The sequence below is a fragment of the Vidua chalybeata genome, unplaced genomic scaffold, assembly GCF_026979565.1.
Source record: "Vidua chalybeata isolate OUT-0048 unplaced genomic scaffold, bVidCha1 merged haplotype W_reject_20, whole genome shotgun sequence".
In the NCBI taxonomy this organism is placed as follows: domain Eukaryota; kingdom Metazoa; phylum Chordata; class Aves; order Passeriformes; family Viduidae; genus Vidua; species Vidua chalybeata.
The window spans coordinates 247,439-265,403 of record NW_026530348.1 but is presented as its reverse complement, the minus strand read 5'-3'; the positions used below and the strand labels follow the sequence as shown (position 1 = coordinate 265,403).

Here is a 17,965-nt window from a genome sequence, read left to right as displayed (position 1 = left end):
GGGGTCACAGCCGGGTTTCGGGGCAGATTTGGGGTGGGTTTTGGGGGATCCCAGGGGGGTTTCGGGGGGGGGTTTTGGGGCAGGTTTCGGTGTGGGTGTTGGGGGTCACAGCTGGGTTTTGGGGCGGTTTCGGGGGTGGGTTTTGGGGCAGGTTTTGGGGCAGGTTTTGGGGGATCCCAGGGGGGTTTTGGGGATGGGTTTTGGGGGATCCCAGGGGGGGTTTGGGATGGGTTTTGGGGGATCCCAGGGGGGTTTTGGGGATGGGTTTTGGGGGATCCCAGGGGGGTTTTGGGGATGGGTTTTGGGGGATCCCAGGGGGGGTTTTGGGGATGGGTTTTGGGGGATCCCAGGGGGGTTTTGGGGATGGGTTTTGGGGGATCCCAGGGGGGTTTTGGGGATGGGTTTTGGGGGATCCCAGGGGGGTTTCGGGCCGGCTTTCGGGGCGGGTTTGGGGGGCCCCCCTCACCGTTGAGGACCTCCTGGCGCCGCACCTCGCGCTGGGGCAGCCTGAGGAGCGCCTCGGGGGCCGCGAGCTCCCGCCAGGCCGGCGGCTCCTGCTCCAGCAGCTCCGGCTCCAGGCGCGGCGGCACAGCCTCCTCAGGCTGCCGAGCCGGAAAGGGCGGGGGGTCCCCGCCGCCGGGTCCCCCCGGCTCCAGGCTGCCCGCAAAAGGGGAGGGGGTCATCGATTTGGGGGGGGGTCGTCACCACCGGGGCCCCCCAGCTCCAGGCTGCCCGCAAAAGGGGAGGGGGACATGGATTTGGGAGTAGGGCCCCCCCCCCCCCGGCTCCAGGCTGACTGCAAAAAGGGGAGGGGGTCATGGATTTGGGGTAGGGGTCGTGCCCCCCCCGGCTCTGGGCTGCCCGCCAAAGGGGAGGGGGTCATGGATTTGGGGTGGGGGTCGTGCCCCCCCGGCTCTCGGCTGCCCGCACAAAGGGGAGGGGGTCATGGATTTGGGGGGGGTCATGGATTTGGGGAGGGACCCAGCCGCCCCCACCCCAAAAGCCCACGGGGTTGTGCTGCAGTGACCCCCGCCCGCCCCCCCCCAGTGAAATCCCTGGGGGTGTCCTGCAGGGAGAGACCCCCCCCCCTCCCCAAATCCCAAATTGGGGGTGTTGGGGGGGCTCACACTGATCCTGAGTTAACACCAGTGCTGGGGGTTTTAACCCAAATCCTGAGGTTTAACACCAATTCTGGGGTTTAAACCCAAATCCTGGGGGTTTTAACCCAAATCCTGAGGTTTAACACCAATTCTGGGGTTTAAACCCAAATCCTTGGGGTTTTAACCCAAATCCTGGGGTTTAACACCTATTCTGGGGTTTAAACCCAAATCCTTAGGGTTTTAACCCAAATCCTGGGGGTTTTAACCCAAATCCTGGGGGTTTTAACCCAAATCCTGAGGTTTAACACCAATTCTGGGGTTTAAACCCAAATCCTGGGGGTTTTAACCCAAATCCTGGGGTTTAACCCCAATCCTGGGGTTTAACCCCAATCCTGGGGGGTTTAACCCAAATCCTGTTGTTTTCCCCCAATCCTGCATTGTTTTAACCCCAATCCTGCGTTGTTTTTATCCAAATCCTGTTTTTTTTTCCCCAATCTGGCGTTGTTTTACCCCAATCCCGTTGTTTTTACCCCAATCCTGTTGTTTTTACCCCAATCCTGTCGTTTTTACCCCAATCCTGTTGTTTTTACTCCAATCCTGTTGTTTTTACCCCAATCCTGTTGTTTTTACTCCAATCCTGTTGTTTTTACCCCACTCCTGTTGTTTTACCCCAATCCTGTTGTTTTTCCCCCAATCCTGTTGTTTTTCCCCAAATCCCGTTTTTACCCAAATCCTGTTGTTTTTCCCCCAATCCTGAGTTGTTTTCCCCCCAATGCTGTTGTTTTTACCCAAATCCTGTTGTTTTTACCCCAATCCTGTTTTCCCCCCAATCCTGTTATTTTTCCCCAAATCCTGTTGTTTTTACCGAAATCCTGTTTTTACCCAAATCCTGTTCTTTTTCCCCAAATCCTGTTGTTTTTATCCCAATCCTGTTATTCCCCCACTCCTGTTATTTTTCCCCCACTCCTGTTGTTTAACCCCCAATCCTGTTTTAACCCAAATCCTGTTGTTTTAACCCAAATGCTGTTGTTTTTACACCAATCCTGTTGTTTTTACCCAAATCCTGTTCTTTTTCCCCCACTCCTGTTGTTTTTCCCCCACTCCTGTTGCTTTTACCCAAATCCTGCTGTTTTAACCCCAATCCTGTTCTTTTTCCCCCACTCCTGTTCTTTTTCCCCCAATCCTGTTGTTTTTCCCCCAATCCTGTTGTTTCCCCCCAATCCTGTTTTTCCCCCACTCCTGTTACTTTTACCCAAATCCTGTTGTTTTCCCCCACTCCTGTTCTTTTTCCCCAAATCCTGTTTTTTTTACCCCAATCCTGTTTTTACCCAAATCCTGCTCTTTTTCCCCCCCTCCTGTTGCTTTTCCCCTCGGAGCCCCGGCTGGGGAGGGGTCTCTCCCCCTGACCTACGTGGGGGGGGGTCCCTGCAGGTCGGCGTTGCTGCGGGAGCGGGGGGGGGGCTGCCGACCCCCCCCCAGTTTTTGGGAGCGGCGTCGCTCGGGCACCCGCAGGCTCTCAGAGCGCCCCAACCTCCCGGGGATCCTGGGGGGGCCCCAAAAAAGCCACAAAAAAAAGGGGGTGGGGGGGGCACGGACGGGACGAGGACGGACACGGAAAATGTGGGGGGGGGTCCCCCCAAAAAAAAACAAAAAAAAAAAAAAAAAAAGGGGGGGGGGCAGGACGAGGACGGACACGGAAAGGGGAGGGGGCATGCGAGAGAAAAGGCAGGGGAGAGGGTGAGTGGATTTTGGGGAGGGGGCGTCCGTGCAGGGGTGGGGGGAGTACTTAGCTGGTTAATTTGAGTGGGGGGGCGACGCCGAGCCCCCCCCCCCCGGGGTCATGCAAGGTGGGGGGGGGTCACCAACCTGAGGCGGCGTCTGGGGAGAGAATTGACCTTTGGGGGGGCTCCCAAAAGCGATCAGGGAGGGATAATTAGGGGGGGGGGGGTTAATTTGGGGAGGGGTCCCAGCTCCCGACAGCCTCGGCAGGGTGAATTTGGGGGGTGTTTTAGTTAGGGGGGGGGCTGATTTGGGTGAGGGGCTGATTTTGGTGGAGGGGTTAATTGGGGGGTAATTAGGGGGTTAATTGGGGGGTTTTAGGGGGTTAATTTGGGGGGTTTTAGGGGGTTAATTGGGGGGTTTTAGGGGGTTAATTTGGGGGGTTTTAGGGGGTTAATTTGGGGGGATTTGGGGGTTAATTTGGGGGGGTTTGGGGGGTTAATTTGGGGGGATTTGGGGGTTAATTTGGGGGGGTTTTAGGGGGTTAATTTGGGGGGGTTTGGGGTTAATTTGGGGGGGTTTAGCAGGTTAATTTGGGGAGGGGGCTAATTTGGGAGGATTTAATTTGGGAACAGGGTCAGAGTTTGGGGAGGGGGGGTTTATTTGGGGAAGGGTAATTTGGGGACCGAGGTTACCTTGGGGGGGGGGGGTGTTTGGGGAGGGGGGGGGCACACCCAAAATTGGGGGGGGGGTCTCACACACCTCTCACTCTCAGCCCCCTCCTCTGCCGGGTGCTGCTCTCCCGGGGGGGGCTCCGGGAGGGGGTCCCCCAATTCCGAGGGTCCCGGGGGGGGTCTGTCCTGCGGGGAAGGGGGGTTTTAGGGTGGGGGGGGGGGGCTGTGGGAATAAGACCCCCCCCCACCCCCCCCAAAAAAAAGCCCCCCGCCCACCCTCACCTGCTTCGGCCTCGGCGCTGTCCCCGCCCGGGGGGGCGACGGCGGCGGGGGGGCCCGGGGGGGGGTCGGGGGTCCCGGCTGTGCCCCCCCCGCCGCGGGGGGGGCGGGAAGACCCCCCCTCAAGGCGCTCGGGGCCCCCCCGCGGGCCCCTCCGCTCGGCGTGGGGGGGCTTTTCGGCTGGGGGGGGAAAAGGGGGGAGTCAGGGGGAGACCCCCCCCCAAAATCGCTGGGGAATTGTGAGTGACACCCCTCCCCCCCCCGAAAATTGGAGACCCCCGTGTTTGGGGGGTTGGGGGGGGGGGAATGGGGCAGGGGGAGTTGGGGGGGGGGGCTAATTGGGGTGGGGGTCCCACGGGGGAGGCCAGGGGGGGATAAATGGGGTGGGGGTCCCATGGTGGGGGTAAATGGGGTGGGGGTCCCACAGGGGCATAAATGGGGTGGGGGTCAAGACAGGGGGGATAAATGGGGTGGGGGTCCCACAAGGGGATTAAATGGGGCGGGGTCCCATGGTGGGGGTAAATGGGGTGGGGGTCCCATTGGGGAGGACTAGCCCCCCAAGTGGGGGGGATAATTGGGGTGGGGGTCCCATGGGGGGATAAATGGGGTGGGGGTCAAGACAGGGGGATAATTGGGGTGGGGGTCCCACAGGGGGGATAAATGGGGTGGGGGTCCCACAGGGGCATAAATGGGGTGGGGGTCAAGACAGGGGGATAAATGGGGTGGCGGTCCCATGGGGGGCTAATTGGGGTGGGGGTCCCATGGGGGATAATTGGGGTGGGGGTCCCACAAGGGGATTAAATGGGGTGGGGGTCCCATGGGGGATAAATGGGGTGGGGGTCCCATGGGGGGGATAAATAGGGCGGGGGTCCATGGGAGATAAATGGGATGGGGGTCCCACGGTGGAGGACGAGCCCCCCAAGTGGGGGGGATAATTGGAGTGGGGGTCCCATGGGGGATAAATGGGATGGAGGTCCCATGGGGGGGATAAATGGGGTGGAGGTCCCATGGGGGGGATAAATGGGGTGGGGGTCCCATGGGGGGATAAATGGGATGGAGGTCCCATGGGGGGGATAAATGGGGTGGGGGTCCCATGGGGGATAAATGGGGTGGGGGTCCCACAAGGGGATTAAATGGGGTGGGGGTCCCATGGGGGGCTAATTGGAGTGGGGGTCCCATGGGGGATAAATGGGATGGAGGTCCCATGGGGGGGATAAATGGGGTGGGGGTCCCATGGGGGATAAATGGGGTGGGGGTCCCACAAGGGGATTAAATGGGGTGGGGGTCCCATGGGGGCTAATTGGGGCGGGGGTCCTGGGGTACCTTCGCCCTCGGGGCCTTTGCTTTGCCTGCACTCAGCACCTGCGGAACAAAGGGTGGGGAGGGGGCCGAGAGGGACACCCCTGGCTGCTGCAGACCGTGGGGAGGGGTCTCGCACCCCTGGCTGCTGCAGACCGTGGGGAGGGGTCTCCCAGGGGTCTCCCACCCCCCGCCTTGTAGCCCCCCACTCACTGTGGGCGTCGCGACCCCAAAGAGCCGCTCCGGGGAGGCTGAAGCCCTTCCGGGCCTTTTGGGGCTCCTTGCTGGAAATCTGTGGGGAGGGGGGAGGTGAGGAGGGGTCTTGGGGGGGGTCGTTGGGGGAATTGGGGGCGGGGGTCTCACCTTCTTGCGGAAAAAGTTGGATTTGGACTTTTTGGTGTCGCCCCCCTTGGCTCTGACCCCCAGGAATTTCATGTAGGCGACGACGGCGCCGAAGATGAGGGAGCTGGGGAGGGGGAGTTTGGGGGGGCTCCGAGGGGGTTTGGGGGTCTGGGGGCGGCCCCCGAGCCCCGCCTGGAGCCCCGCGGGGGGTCCCAGCCCCCCCCCCCCCCCCAAAAAGACCCCCCCTCACCTTTTCTCCTCGTCGGATGAGATGGTGAGGCTGCAGAGGGAGAGGAGGGTGAGCCCCAAATCCCACATGAGACCCCAAATTCCCCCCTGAGACCCCAAATCCCACCTGAGACGCCCCAAAATACCACCCAAGACCCCAAATCCCACCCGAGACCCCAAATCCCACCTGAGACCCCAAATCCCACCTGAGACCCCAAATCACACCGGAGACCCCAATATCCCACCTGAGACCCCCTAAAATCCCACCTGAGACCCCCCCAAAATCCCACCGAGACCCCAAATTCCACCCGAGACCCCAAATCCCACCTGAGACGCCCCAAAATCCCACCCAAGACCCCAAATCCCACCCTAGACCCCAAATCCCACCCAAGACACCCCCAAATTCCACCTGAGACCCCAAATCCCACCCGAGACCCCAAATCCCACTGGAGACCCCCAAAATCCCACCCAAGACCCCAAATCCACGGATCTGTGGAGTTTACAGGAATTTGGGGAAGATTAATGCAATTTTAGGGGGCGGTTCCATGGATTTGGGGTTTTTTACAAGGATTTGGGTTTTTTACAAGAATTCGGGTTTTTTACAAGGGTTTGGGTTTTTTACAAGGATTTGGGTTTTTTACAAGGATTTGGGTTTTTTACAAGAATTTGGGTTTTTTACAAGGATTTGGGTTTTTTACAAGGATTTGGGTTTTTTACAAGAATTTGGGTTTTTTAACAAAGGTTTGGGGTTTTTTACAGGGATTTGGGGTTTTTAACAAGGATTTGGGTTTTTTTCAATGATTTGGTTTTTTTTACAAGGGTTTGGGTTTTTTACAAGGATTTGGGTTTTTAACAAGGATTTGAGTTTTTTACAAGGATTTGGGTTTTTAACAAGGATTTGGGTTTTTTACAAGGGTTTGGGGTTTTTTACAAGGATTTGGGTTTTTTACAAGAATTCGGGTTTTTTACAAGGATTTGGGTTTTTTACAAGGATTTGGGTTTTTTAACAAAGGTTTGGGGTTTTTACAAGGATTTGGGGTTTTTTACAAGGATTTGGGTTTTTTACAAGAATTTGGGTTTTTTACACGGATTTGGGTTTTTTACAAGGATTTGGGTTTTTTACAAGAATTTGGGTTTTTTAACAAAGGTTTGGGGTTTTTTACAGGGATTTGGGGTTTTTAACAAGGATTTGGGTTTTTTTCAATGATTTGGTTTTTTTTACAAGGGTTTGGGTTTTTTACAAGGATTTGGGGTTTTTTTAACAAGGATTTGGTTTTTTTTACAAGGCCTCGGGTTTTCTAACAAGGGCTTGGGTTTTTTTACAAGGACTTGGGATTTTTTCAATTATTTGGGTTTTTTTTCAATGATTTGGGGTTTTTTTACAAGGACTTGGGTTTTTTTCAAGGACTCGGGTTTTTTTCAGTTATTTGGGTTTTTTTTCAAGGACTCGGGTTTTTTTCAATTATTTGGGTTTTTTTAACAAGGATTTGAGTTTCTTTACAAGGGTTCGGGTTTTTTACAATGATTTGGGTTTTTTTACAAGGACTTGGGTTTTTTTCAAGGACTCGGGTTTTTTTCAATTATTTGGGTTTTTTTAACAAGGATTTGTGTTTCTTTACAAGGACTCCGTTTTTTTACAAGGATTTGGGATTTTTTTCAGTTATTTGTGTTTTTTTAACAAGGATTTGTGTTTCTTTACAAGGACTCGGGTTTTTTTCAAGGACTCGGGTTTTTTTCAATTATTTGGGTTTTTTTTTACAAGGACTCGGGTTTTTTTCTGTTATTTGGGTTTTTTTTTACAAGGACTCGGGTTTTTTTCAGTTATTTGGGTTTTTTTAACAAAGATTTGAGTGTCTTTACAAGAACTCGGGTTTTTTTCAATTATTTGGGTTTTTTAACAAGGATTTGTGTTTCTTTACAAGGACTCGGGTTTTTTTCAGTTATTTGGGTTTTTTTTTCAAGGACTCGGGTTTTTTTCAGTTATTTGGGTTTTTTTAACAAGGACTCGGGTTTCTTTACAAGGACTCGGGTTTTTTTCAGTTATTTGGGTTTTTTTACAAGGACTCGGGTTTTTTTTCAATTATTTGGGTTTTTTTAACAAAGATTTGAGTGTCTTTACAATGACTCGGGTTTTTTTCAATTATTTGGGTTTTTTTAACAAAGATTTGAGTGTCTTTACAAGGACTTGGGTTTTTTTCAATTATTTGGGTTTTTTTAACAAATATTTGAGTGTCTTTACAAGGACTCGGGTTTTTTTCAGTTATTTGGGTTTTTTAACAAGGATTTGAGTTTCTTTACAAGGACTCGGGTTTTTTCCACCCATTTGGGTTTTTTTCCCAAGGCTTAGGGCGGGGGCACGCGGCTTTCGGGCGGGACGCGCGCCTTGGGGCGGGACCACGCCGATTCCGGAGCGGCGCCGCGGCTTTGGGGGCGTTCCGTGCATTTCCGGACACGCGTTTAGGGCGGAATTCCCGAGGATTTGGGATCCGGGGAGGGAGGGGGTCTCCCGTGGCCGGAGCCCCCTCCTCACTCACTGCATCTCCTCCAGCCGGGCCAGCAGCTGCTCGGCCAGCTGCTTCTCCCTGGACTCGCATCCCGAGGGATCCCGGGCGCGGCTCCACTCCAGCTCCGACAGCTCCTGCTCCCCCGGCGTCATCCCCATCAGCCGCTTCGACCTGAGGGGGGGGGGGGGGGGTCACCGAGCGTTGGGACCCCCGAGCCTGACCCAAACTGAGCCCCCCGACCCCCCGCCCCAGCCAAGACCTGAAGTCTTCCAGCTGCCGGGAAATCTCCGGCTCCTGGAAGTTCTGGATGTCCTGCAGGAATCGCCGCTGGGTCTCCTCCGACAGCAGCTCCGGGCGGGTCCGTTCTGAGGGGGAGGCAGCCGTGGAGACCCCTCCCCACTTAGCAGCGCCCCCCCCCCTCCGCGAGGGGTTTTGGGGGTCGCCAGAGCCCCCCAGCTCGGGGGGGGGGGGTTTCTGGCAGAGTTCCCAGAAGGGCGTTTGGGGCTCCTCTCAGAAGGAGGAGGGGGTCGGGAGGGGTGGTCGGGGGTCTCACCACCCCCCCGGGGGTCTCACTCACCCAGTTCAAACTGGACGTGGTGTGGGATGGGCACCCGCAGGAGCTGTCAGTGAGGGGGGGCGGGGGGTGTCAGGATTTGGGGGGACCATTCCTGGCGTGGGGAGGGGTCTGGGGTGGTTTGTGGGGGGGTCTCTCACCCCCGCCTTGTCCAGGAACAAGTGGCAGAATTCCAGGAATTGCTTCTTGCCCTCCTTGGGGTTCATCCTCCGCATCATGTCCACGTGCAGGTAGCAGAGCTGGAGGGGGGGGGAATGGGGTGACCCTCCCCAAAACATCCGACCCCCCCCCAGCCTTCCCCCTCCCCTCTTTTACCTCAGCTCCAGCCCCTGCCGGCGGGGAGGGGGGAACAGAGACAAGACGTTACTCCAAGGGGGCAGCCTCCCACCCTCTGGTGCCCCCCGGGGAAATTTCCCCCTCAGGACACCCCCAGAATTTTGGGGGAGGGTCTCTGGGGGGGTCTGGGAGCCCCCTCCCCATCTCACCACGGGGCAGGAGTCGAACTGGAGCACGACGTGCTGCAGGAAGGCCATGAGGGACAGCGGGTGCTGCCGCAGCAGCTCCAGGCTCTGGAAGTGGCTGTTCTGCTCCTCGGGGGTCTGGGGAGGGGGCCTGGGGTCAGGCTTTGGGGGGGCACAGCCGGGGGGCTCCCCCAGGGACCCCTCCCCACGCTCACGGGCTCGATGTCGTTCTCGAAGTCCTCGTCCTCGGCGCCGATGATGGCGGCGGCCGAGGGGCCGCGGGCCCCGGTGCAGGGGGGCTGGGGGGGCAGGCAGGGTTTGGGGGGGGGGGGGGTCTGGGGTCCCCCGGACTCCCCGGGACACCCCCAGGACCCCCGACCCTGAGACCCCCAGAGCCCCAAGCTCCCCAAGAGCCCTCAGACCCCCAGGACCCCCCCATACCGAGACCCCCATGATCCCCAGGCTGAGACTCCAGGATGCCAGAAACCCCCAGACCCCCGAGACTCCCAGGACCCCCTCGGAACCCCCGGGACCCCCAGATGCCTGAGCTCCTGGGATCCGGAGACCCCCAGGCTGAGACTCCGGGGTGCCAGAAGACCCCAGACCCCTGAGACCCCCAGCACCCCCCATACCGAGACCCCCCAAGACCCCCAGGCTGAGACTCCAGGATGCCAGAAACCCCCAGACCCCGAGACCCCCAGGATCTTGGGCCCCGCGGGACTCCAACACCCCAGACCCCTGAGCCCCCCAAAGCCGGGGGGCGACCCTCGGGACCCCCCATGACCGCGGGATGTCGGGGGGGTCTCCGGACCCCCAGGGGTGGGGGGCACCGCTCACCCCATTAAAACCCTCCTCCGGCTCCATCCTGCTCGCGGGAGGGTCTCGTCCTGTGAGGAGTTTGAGGGGGGGGTCTCAGGACTTGGGAGGGGGTCTCAGGATTTGTGGGGGGGGTCTCAGGGGTCGGGGGGGGGTTTCTCTGCACTCCCCCCCCCCGGCGGTTTTGGGGAGGGGTCACGGGTGGGGAGGGGGCGGCGCCGCGCTCCGAGCGGCTCCGGTGCCGCACAAAGGGCCCCGTTCAGGACGGGGCGGGGCGAGGGGGGCCAGGGCGGACCCCCCCCAAAAAACCCCTTCGGGGTGGGGGGCACGCGTGGGAATCCGGGGGGCGACCCCGGGGGTGAAGGGGAACTTCGGGGGCGCTTTGGGGGGTTGAGGGGGAGTTTGGGGATGGCCCGGCGGACCCCCGCCCAGCCCCCCCCCCCCGTACCTGTTTCCGCGCTGGAGAAACGGTCCAGGAAACGGGGGGGGGCGGGGCCGGGGGCGGGCTCGGCGGTTTTGGGGTGTTTGGGGGCGTTTTGGGGCGGGGGGCGCCGGGCAGGCCGGAAAAAGGCGTTCCCGGGCGGACACAAAGCGCGGCCCCGGCGCTGCCGGAGCTTCCTGCAGGAAGTGAGGTGGGGCCGCGGCCCCGCCGGGACCGGGGCCCCGCGGGGTGGGACCCACGGGTGGGACCCACGGGGTGTCACCCATGGAACCCATCCCGGGGTGTGACCCACGGAACCCACCCGGGGTGTGACCCATGGAATCCCCGCATTGCCCCCCCCACGGGGTGTGACCCACGGAACCCACCCGGGGTGTGACCCATGGAATCCCCGCATTGCCCCCCCCACGGGGTGTGACCCACGGAACCCACCCGGGGTGTGACCCATGGAATCCCCGCATTGCCCCCCCACGGGGTGTGACCCACGGAACCCCCACGGGGTGGGACCCACGGGTGTGACCCACGGCTGGGACCCATGGAATCCCCCATTGCCTCCCCACGGGGTGTGACCCACGGAACCCCCAGGGGTGGAACCCACGGAACCCCCCCACGGGTGTGACCCACGGGTGGGACCCACAGGGAATCACCCCATTGCCTCCCCACGGGGTGTGACCCACGGAACCCCCGCGGGTGTGACCCACGGGGTGTCACCCATGGAACCTCCGCGGGGTGGGACCCATGGAACCCCCCCCCCGGGGTGTGACCCACGGGTGTGACCCATGGAACCCCCACGGGTGGGACCCACGGGGTGTCACCCATTGACCCCCCCCCCCCCCCGGGGTGTGACCCACGGGTGGGACCCACGGGTGTGACCCACTGCCCGCCCGGGGTGTGACCCTCGGAAGCCCCCGGGGTGTGACCCTCGGAACCCCCACGGGTGTGACCCACGGGTGTCACCCATGGAACCCCCACGGGTGGGACCCACGGGTGGGACCCACGGGTGGCACCCATGGACTCCTCCCATTGCCTCCCCACGGGGTGTGACCCACGGGGTGTCACCCATGGAACCCCCACGGGTGGGACCCACGGGGTGTCACCCACTGACCCCCCCCTGGGGTGTGACCCACGGGTGGGACCCACTGCCTCCCGGGGTGTGACCCTCGGAACCCCCGCGGGGTGTGACCCACACACCCACCCCAACGGGACCCCCCCTCCAATGCCAGCAACGCCCATGACTCTGGGACCCCTGAGACCACCGGGAAACCCCCAGACCCAAACCTTGGCACCCCAAACCCCTGAGACCCCCCCACAGCCAAACTGTGACATCACAGTACTGAGGCCCCCAGACTCCGGAGACCCCCAGACTCCGGAGACCCCAGACCCAAATCCCAGGACCCTCCATTCCCCAAGCCCCCCGCGCCCCCTCCTCAGAGCTCCTGGGGGATTTTGGGGCGGGCGGGCCCGGGCCCCCCCCCACTTCCCTCCCTCGGGGCACTGGGGCGAATCTCCTGCAGGGCCCGGGCGCACGCAGCTGATGGCGGCTGCTCCCCAAATCCGGGGGGCTCCCCCAAAACGGGGGGTCCCGAGCCCCCTCCTCATCCTCAGCCTCCTCCTCCTCCTCCCAGGTATCACTGGGTGGGGATGGGGGGCTGGGGTCTGGGGGTCTCAGTGTTTGAGTTTGGATCTGGGGGGTTTGAGGGGCTCTGGGGTGTCGGGGTTTGGGCCTGGGGCTCTCAGGGGTCCCAGGGATCTCAGGGTTTGGGTCTGGGGGTTTCAGCAGTTCCGGGGTCTCATTTCTGGGGTCTCGGGGGTCCTGAGGATCTCCCTTCCGGGCTCTCGGATTTTGGGTTGGGGTGTTTCAGGCCTTCCGGGCTCTCGGGGTTTGGGTCTGGGGATCTTGGGGGTCCCACCTGTGCCCACCCCCCCTAACGGTGGGTCCCCAGCACCTGTTACCCACGGCCATGGGGACCCCTGAGCCCGGCAGGGGGTCTCTGGGGGACCCCAAAACAAACCATCGGGAGCTTCCCCCCAGCCACCGGCGTGTCTCCTGGGACCCCCCCCCCAGCTTCCTGTCCCCAGCGAGAACTGAAACTGGGGGGGCCAGGGGGGCCCCCCGGTGCCACCTGCAGGGTGCTGTGTGAGACCCCCCCACCCACGGGGAGGACTGCAGGATCCCCTGTTTGAGACCCCCACCCACGGGGGATCCCCTGTTTGAGACCCCCACCCACGGGGGGGGCTGCAGGATCCCCTGTTTGAGACCCCCACCCACGGGGAGGCTGCAGGATCCCTTGTTTGAGACCCCCACCCACGGGGGAGGCTGCAGGATCCCCTGTTTGAGACCCTCACCCATGGGGGGGCTGCAGGATCCCCTGTTTGAGACCCTCACCCATGGGGGGCTGCAGGGATCCTCTGTTTGAGACCCTCACCCACGGGGGGGCTGCAGGATCCCCTGTTTGAGACCCCCACCCACGGGGAGGCTGCAGGATCCCCTGTTTGAGACCCCCACCCACGGCGGGGGGGCTGCAGGATCCCTGTTTGAGACCCCCACCCACGGCGGGGGGGCTGCAGGATCCCTGTTTGAGACCCTCACCCACGGGGGGGGCTGTAGGGATCGCCCTGTGGGGACCGGGGGCACTGTGACCCCCCCCCCCCCCCCCCGTGTCACCCCTGGGGTCCCTGTGCGAGCCCCTCACCCACGGGGGTCCGCAGTGACCCCCCCCCCCCCTCCAGCAGGGTCAGCGCCCCTCGATGAGCCCCCTTTGTCCCCCACAGGTTCCAAGTGCCACAACCTCTCCTACCCCACGGTTCCCACCCCGCACTCGGAGACCCCAACCCCCCTGTCCGTGTCCACCAGCCCCGGCTCCGGCTCCTCCTGCGGCTCCCGGGGAGGGGTCCGCGTGTGGCCCGTGCCCACGTCCAGCTCCGCGGCGCCCGGGGAGCGCCTGACCCTCGAGTGCCGCTTCGAACCGCAGGACGCCAACGTCACCTGGCTGCAGGTGTGTCCCCGGCGCTACCGCGGCCACGGCTGGAGCTGCAGCTGGCCCCAGGAGGTGCTGGCCCGGGGCGGGGGTCGCCAGGTGGCTCAGAGCCGCTCGGGGGTGTCCACGCTGAGCTTCCCGCACCTGGAGCACAACCACAGCGGGCTCTACTTCTGCCTGGTGCAGTCCGAGAACGCGTCCGTGCAGTCCTGCGGGACCTTTGTCAGGGTCGTTGGTGAGTGGGGGTCTCCCGGGGGGTTTCGGGGAGGTTTTAGGCCCCGGCTGACCCTCCTGCTCCGGCAGAGCCCGTGCCCGTGCCCTTCCTGGACCTGGGCGACGCCACCAAGAACAGGATCCTGACGGCGCAGGGGGTGCTGCTGCTGCTCTGCGCCGCGGGGCCGGGGCTGCTGCTGCTCTTCAGGGTGAGGAGGGGGCACGGAAGGGGACCCCCGCCCTTAATCCCGGTCCTGCTGGCCCCGATACCGGTCCTGGCGTCCCTGACGCTTCAGTCCTGACAACCCCAATTCCTCCTGGTACCCCTAAATCCCCTTCCAGATACCCCTAAATACCCCCGGCACCCTTAACTCCCCCTGGAGACCCCCAGTTCCCCCCTACCACCCCCAGTTTGCCCCTGGAGACCCCCAGTTTTGTCCCATCACCCCCAATCCCCTTCAGCTCCTCCCCAATCCCCCCCAGGTGTCCCTCAAACCCCCCCGTACCCCCTTTTTTCCCCCCCCCCTACCACCCCCAGTCTCCCTGTAGCACCCCTAGTTTCCCCCCTGGAGACCCCCAGTTTCCCCCTACCACCCTTAACTCCCCCCTGGAGACCCCCAGTTCCCCCCTACCACCCCCAGTTTGCCCCTGGAGACCTCCAGTTTTGCCCCAATCACCCCAAATCCGCTTCAGCTCCTCCCCAGTTTCCCCCCGGGTGTCCCTCAAACCCCCCCTGTACCCCCTTTTCCCCCCCCCTACCCCCAGTTTTGCCCCATCACCCCAAATCCCCTTCAATTCCTCCCCAATCCCCCCAGGTGTCCCCCAAACCCCCCCTGTACCCCCTTTTTTTCCCCCCCACCCCCAGTTTTGCCCCATCACCCCAAATCCCCTTCAATTCCTCCCCAATCCCCCCAGGTGTCCCCCAAACCCCCCCTGTACCCCCTTTTTTCCCCCCCCTACCCCCAGTTTTGCCCCATCACCCCAAATCCCCTTCAATTCCTCCCCAATCCCCCCAGGTGTCCCCCAAACCCCCCCTGTACCCCCTTTTTTTTCCCCCCCTCCCAGAAGCGTTGGGCCAACGAGCGGCTCCTCCAGCCCAAGAAAATCTCACTCGAGGAGGAAAACCTTTATGAGGTGACCTGGGCAGGGGGGGGAGCCCCAAAAAAAGGGGCTGGGGGGGGAGGTCCTTCACTCCCAAAGCAAACCCCTCACCCCAATTTCCCCGTCCACAGGGGCTGAACCTGGACGAGTGCTCCATGTACGAGGACATTTCCCGGGGGGTCCAACCCACCTACCAGGACGTGGGGACCCCCCCTGCCGCCGATGGCCTCCTGGAGAAGCCTTAAAAGACCCCCGAAAACAAGGGGGGGGGGGAATCCCACAGGACCCCTCCCCAAACCCCTGCGTGCCCCCCCCACCCCACAAAGGCTTTGCTTTGGTATCTCAAGGCAGCGCTGATACCCCCCCTCCCCAAAATAAAACTGGTGAGGGGGTCTGGGGGGTACTGGGGGACCCCCCCCCTCACCTGGAGCTGATAAATTGCTAATAAATAATTCATTAATCTTCAATAAGTTGTGAATAAATAATGAGGACGAGACCTCTGTTTTCCCCCATTATCCCCAATTTCCCATTTTCCTCAAAATTTTCCATTTTATCCCATTATCCCCAGTTTCCCCCCATTTTACCCCATTATCCCCAGTTTCCCCCCATTATCCAAAATTCCCCACATTTTGTCCTGTTTTCCCCCTATTTCTCCCAATTTTTCCCATTCTCCCCCATTATCTCCAAATCCCCCAATTCTACCCCATTTGCTCCTCTTTCTCCACAATTTCTCCCATTTCCCATCAATTTTCTGCCACATTTTCTCCCAATTCCCCCTCATTATTCCCAATTTTAGCCCATTGTATCCCATTCCCCCCACTATCCCCCATTTTCCCCCCCATTATTTCCCATTCTCTCTGTTCTCCTCCCATTTTACCCCACTATGGCCATTTCCCCACAATTCTCTCCCATTACTCTACATTTCCCTCACTGCACCCCATTCCTCCCCTTTTGCCTCCGTTTTTCCGCCTAATTTTTCCTCTTTTCCCTCACTTCCACCCGTTATTCCCAACTTCCCTCAGACTCGTCCCTCCTTCCCCTCATGGAGGCCCCGCCCCTCCCTGGGAGCGCCGCGTTTTCCCGCCTCCGCGCCCTCAGCCAATCAGCGGCCGAGCTGCGGCCCCCGCGGGCCAATCGCAGCGAAGCGCGGGAGAACTCAAGCGAGCCCTGGCGCCCCACAGCCGCCGGCGCTGGTCCCGCCCACCGGCGCGTGAGGCGGCGCGGCCTCGGGGCAGGTGCGGGGGAACTGAGGAGAAATTGGGGGAAAAACGGGGGAATTGGGAGTCCTGGCGCATCCTGAAGGGGGATACGGGTCCCAGAAAGGAATGGAGGGGCTCTGGGGGGAGATCTGAGGGGAAAATGGGGGTTGGAGTGGAGCCTGAGGGACTTCAGGCGGGCCTGGGGATATTGAGGGGTATCTGAGGGGGAAATGGGGGGCTTCTGAGGGGAACTCTGGGTCTGAGGGGTAGCCAGGGGGCCCTAGAGGGGAATGGGAGGCCCTGAGGGGGAAATGGAGAGTCCTGAGGTGGAACTGGGGGGACTCTGGGGAGCAATTATGAGGTTCTGGGGTGGGGGGTGAATTAGGAGTCCTGTGAGTACCAAGAGGTTCCATTGGGGGGAATGGGGATCCTGGGCGGGGGGGGCACCTGAGGGGGGGAAGCTCCTCAAAACCCTCCCTTTTCCCAGCTTTTTCCCAGCTGCTGCCACCACCATGAGCCAGCACCGGCAGGTCCTGGGCCGCCCCCTGCCCATCCCCGCCAAACTCCAAACCAAACCCAAATCCAAACGCCTCCGGACCAAGCGGGAGCGCAACGCGGCCAAATTCGGCCCAAAGGTGCCCTTGGGGGGCTCCCGGCGGGGCCCCGCCGCCCCCCCTCGCTGGCTGCAGCCTCCCCTGTGGAGGGGTCTCGCTCTGGGGAGCCCCCTGGGCGCCCCCAAGCCCGTGGTGATCACTCAGAACCGCCTGTGCCACCGCGGCCTCTTCAACCACGAGGTCAAATCTCTGGACGTCCGGCGCCTGCTGACCCCCGGCCCCGGCAGGGATGGCCCCCCCCCAGCCCCCCAAATTGAGGAGGGGGAGGTCGGGGGGGTCTCGGCCGAGGCGCTGAGGGATCTGGTGGCCAGTCTGGGCTCGCTGCTGGGGGGTTTCGGGGCGTTTTTGGGGCGGGACCTGGTGAGCGAGCGGCGCCGGAGCCTCGTGGCTGCGCTCAGGAGGCACCGACGGGGACCCGCAGACCTGCGGCTCTTCCTGGCCCACCGGAGCCCCGCGCAGCCCCCAGGTACTGCCCCCGCCCCGAGGGGAGGGAGTGCTTTTACCCCAAATATTTCTTTATTTCCCCCCCCCCCTCCCCAAATAAAGCGTTGTCTCCAGCAGGTCAGGGCAGCCCCCGGGCCCCCCCGAAAGAGGCGAGGCCGGGACCCCCAGGACGAGCGGTCAGTCTGGGGGGGTGGGAGGCGGGGGACCCCCCTGCCGGGACTCCCAGCCCACTTCGTGTTGTCGATGGGGTGAGTGCGCCAAAAAGTGCCCTCAAAGGACTCCAAAATTGCCCCCCCAAACACTCCAAAACCGCTTCAGATTCGCCCTTAATTGCTCCCCGCCTCTCCCCGCAGCTGCCGCTGCCCCCCCGCGCCCCCAGCCCCATTTTTGGAGCCCTCAGAGAGCGGGAGGTGAGTCTGGAGTTTGGGGGGTCCGGGGGAGTCCCCCCCTCTTTTCGGGGCTGTCCCGGGGGGGATTTATTGACGCGCCCCTCTCCTCTCCCCCCCAGAACCCTTTCTCATGGAGCTCAGCCGAGGATGAGGAGGATGAGACCCCCGGGGGGCTCCCCCAGACCTGGGCTGGTCCCGGGGGGCTCCTGCCGCCACCGCCCCCCTTTTGGAGGTCCCCACAGCCTCCCCAGGGGGACGGGGAGGAGGAGGGGAGGGATGAAGGCTGGATCCCCTTCGCCCCCCCAGCCTTCAGCCCAGACCCTCCACCGGGGGACCCCCCCCAATCCAGAGACACCCGTGGGCCCCCCCGCACCCCCAGACCCCCTCGGGCCTCCAAAATCTGGAGAACTGAGACCCCCTGGGACCCCCCGGGTCCCTCCAGGTTCCCCTGGGATGCCCCAAGACCCCCCTGGGATTCCTCGGACCCGCCCCGAACCCCCCCCAGACCCTCCCGGGCCCCCCAAATCTGGAGCCCGGAGCCCCGCAGGGCCCCCCCGGACCCCCTCAGACCCTTCTGGGACCCCCCAACCCC

The 17,965-nt window shown here is 61.7% G+C and overlaps 3 protein-coding genes across 4 annotated transcripts; 2 read left to right on the top strand and 1 right to left on the bottom strand.

The window, feature by feature from the left end:
- Positions 1–466: 466 nt before the first annotated feature.
- Positions 467–11,206, bottom strand: ARHGEF1 (Rho guanine nucleotide exchange factor 1; the record flags this gene model as incomplete). The annotated part of the gene is made up of 17 exons (XM_053933757.1): positions 10,445–11,206; positions 10,018–10,067; positions 9,396–9,479; positions 9,205–9,318; positions 8,860–8,958; positions 8,723–8,765; positions 8,405–8,510; positions 8,176–8,316; positions 5,664–5,693; positions 5,435–5,537; positions 5,285–5,363; positions 5,096–5,134; positions 3,766–3,952; positions 3,582–3,674; positions 2,967–2,978; positions 2,512–2,643; positions 467–657 (listed from the first exon to the last, which is right to left on the bottom strand). Coding segments are annotated over exons 1-17 (1,942 nt in total), but the record flags the coding sequence as incomplete, so codon positions are not given.
- CD79A (CD79a molecule) lies at positions 10,577–15,263 on the top strand. 2 transcript variants are annotated; one of them, XM_053933772.1, is made up of 6 exons: positions 10,577–10,628; positions 11,950–12,060; positions 13,208–13,648; positions 13,717–13,835; positions 14,692–14,760; positions 14,859–15,263. In XM_053933772.1, exons 2-6 carry the CDS (start codon positions 11,970–11,972, stop codon positions 14,970–14,972), a joined length of 834 nt encoding a protein of 277 aa, XP_053789747.1. In that variant the 5' UTR covers positions 10,577–10,628; positions 11,950–11,969; the 3' UTR covers positions 14,973–15,263. The 2 variants fall into 2 exon arrangements, with proteins under 2 accessions (XP_053789747.1, XP_053789746.1); XM_053933771.1 differs by lacking the exon at positions 10,577–10,628 and having other exon boundaries at positions 11,328–12,060.
- Positions 15,264–15,881: 618 nt separating this feature from the next.
- Positions 15,882–17,736, top strand: PRR19 (proline rich 19). Its single transcript, XM_053933766.1, is given in 6 exon segments — positions 15,882–15,962; positions 16,414–17,006; positions 17,087–17,232; positions 17,338–17,394; positions 17,493–17,595; positions 17,598–17,736. Coding segments are annotated over 5 exon segments (930 nt in total). The 5' UTR covers positions 15,882–15,962; positions 16,414–16,438; the 3' UTR covers positions 17,654–17,736.
- The last annotated feature ends 229 nt before the right edge of the window (positions 17,737–17,965 follow it).

Excerpts from the sequence above, each read along its gene's own strand:
- CD79A (XM_053933771.1), top strand. The coding sequence starts at position 11,445 with ATGGACTCCTCCCATTGCCTCCCCACGGGGTGTGACCCACGGGGTGTC. Across the intron at positions 12,061-13,207 it reads CCTCCTCCTCCTCCTCCCAG|GTTCCAAGTGCCACAACCTC; the intron begins GTATCACTGGGT and ends TGTCCCCCACAG. Across the intron at positions 13,649-13,716 it reads GACCTTTGTCAGGGTCGTTG|AGCCCGTGCCCGTGCCCTTC; the intron begins GTGAGTGGGGGT and ends CTGCTCCGGCAG.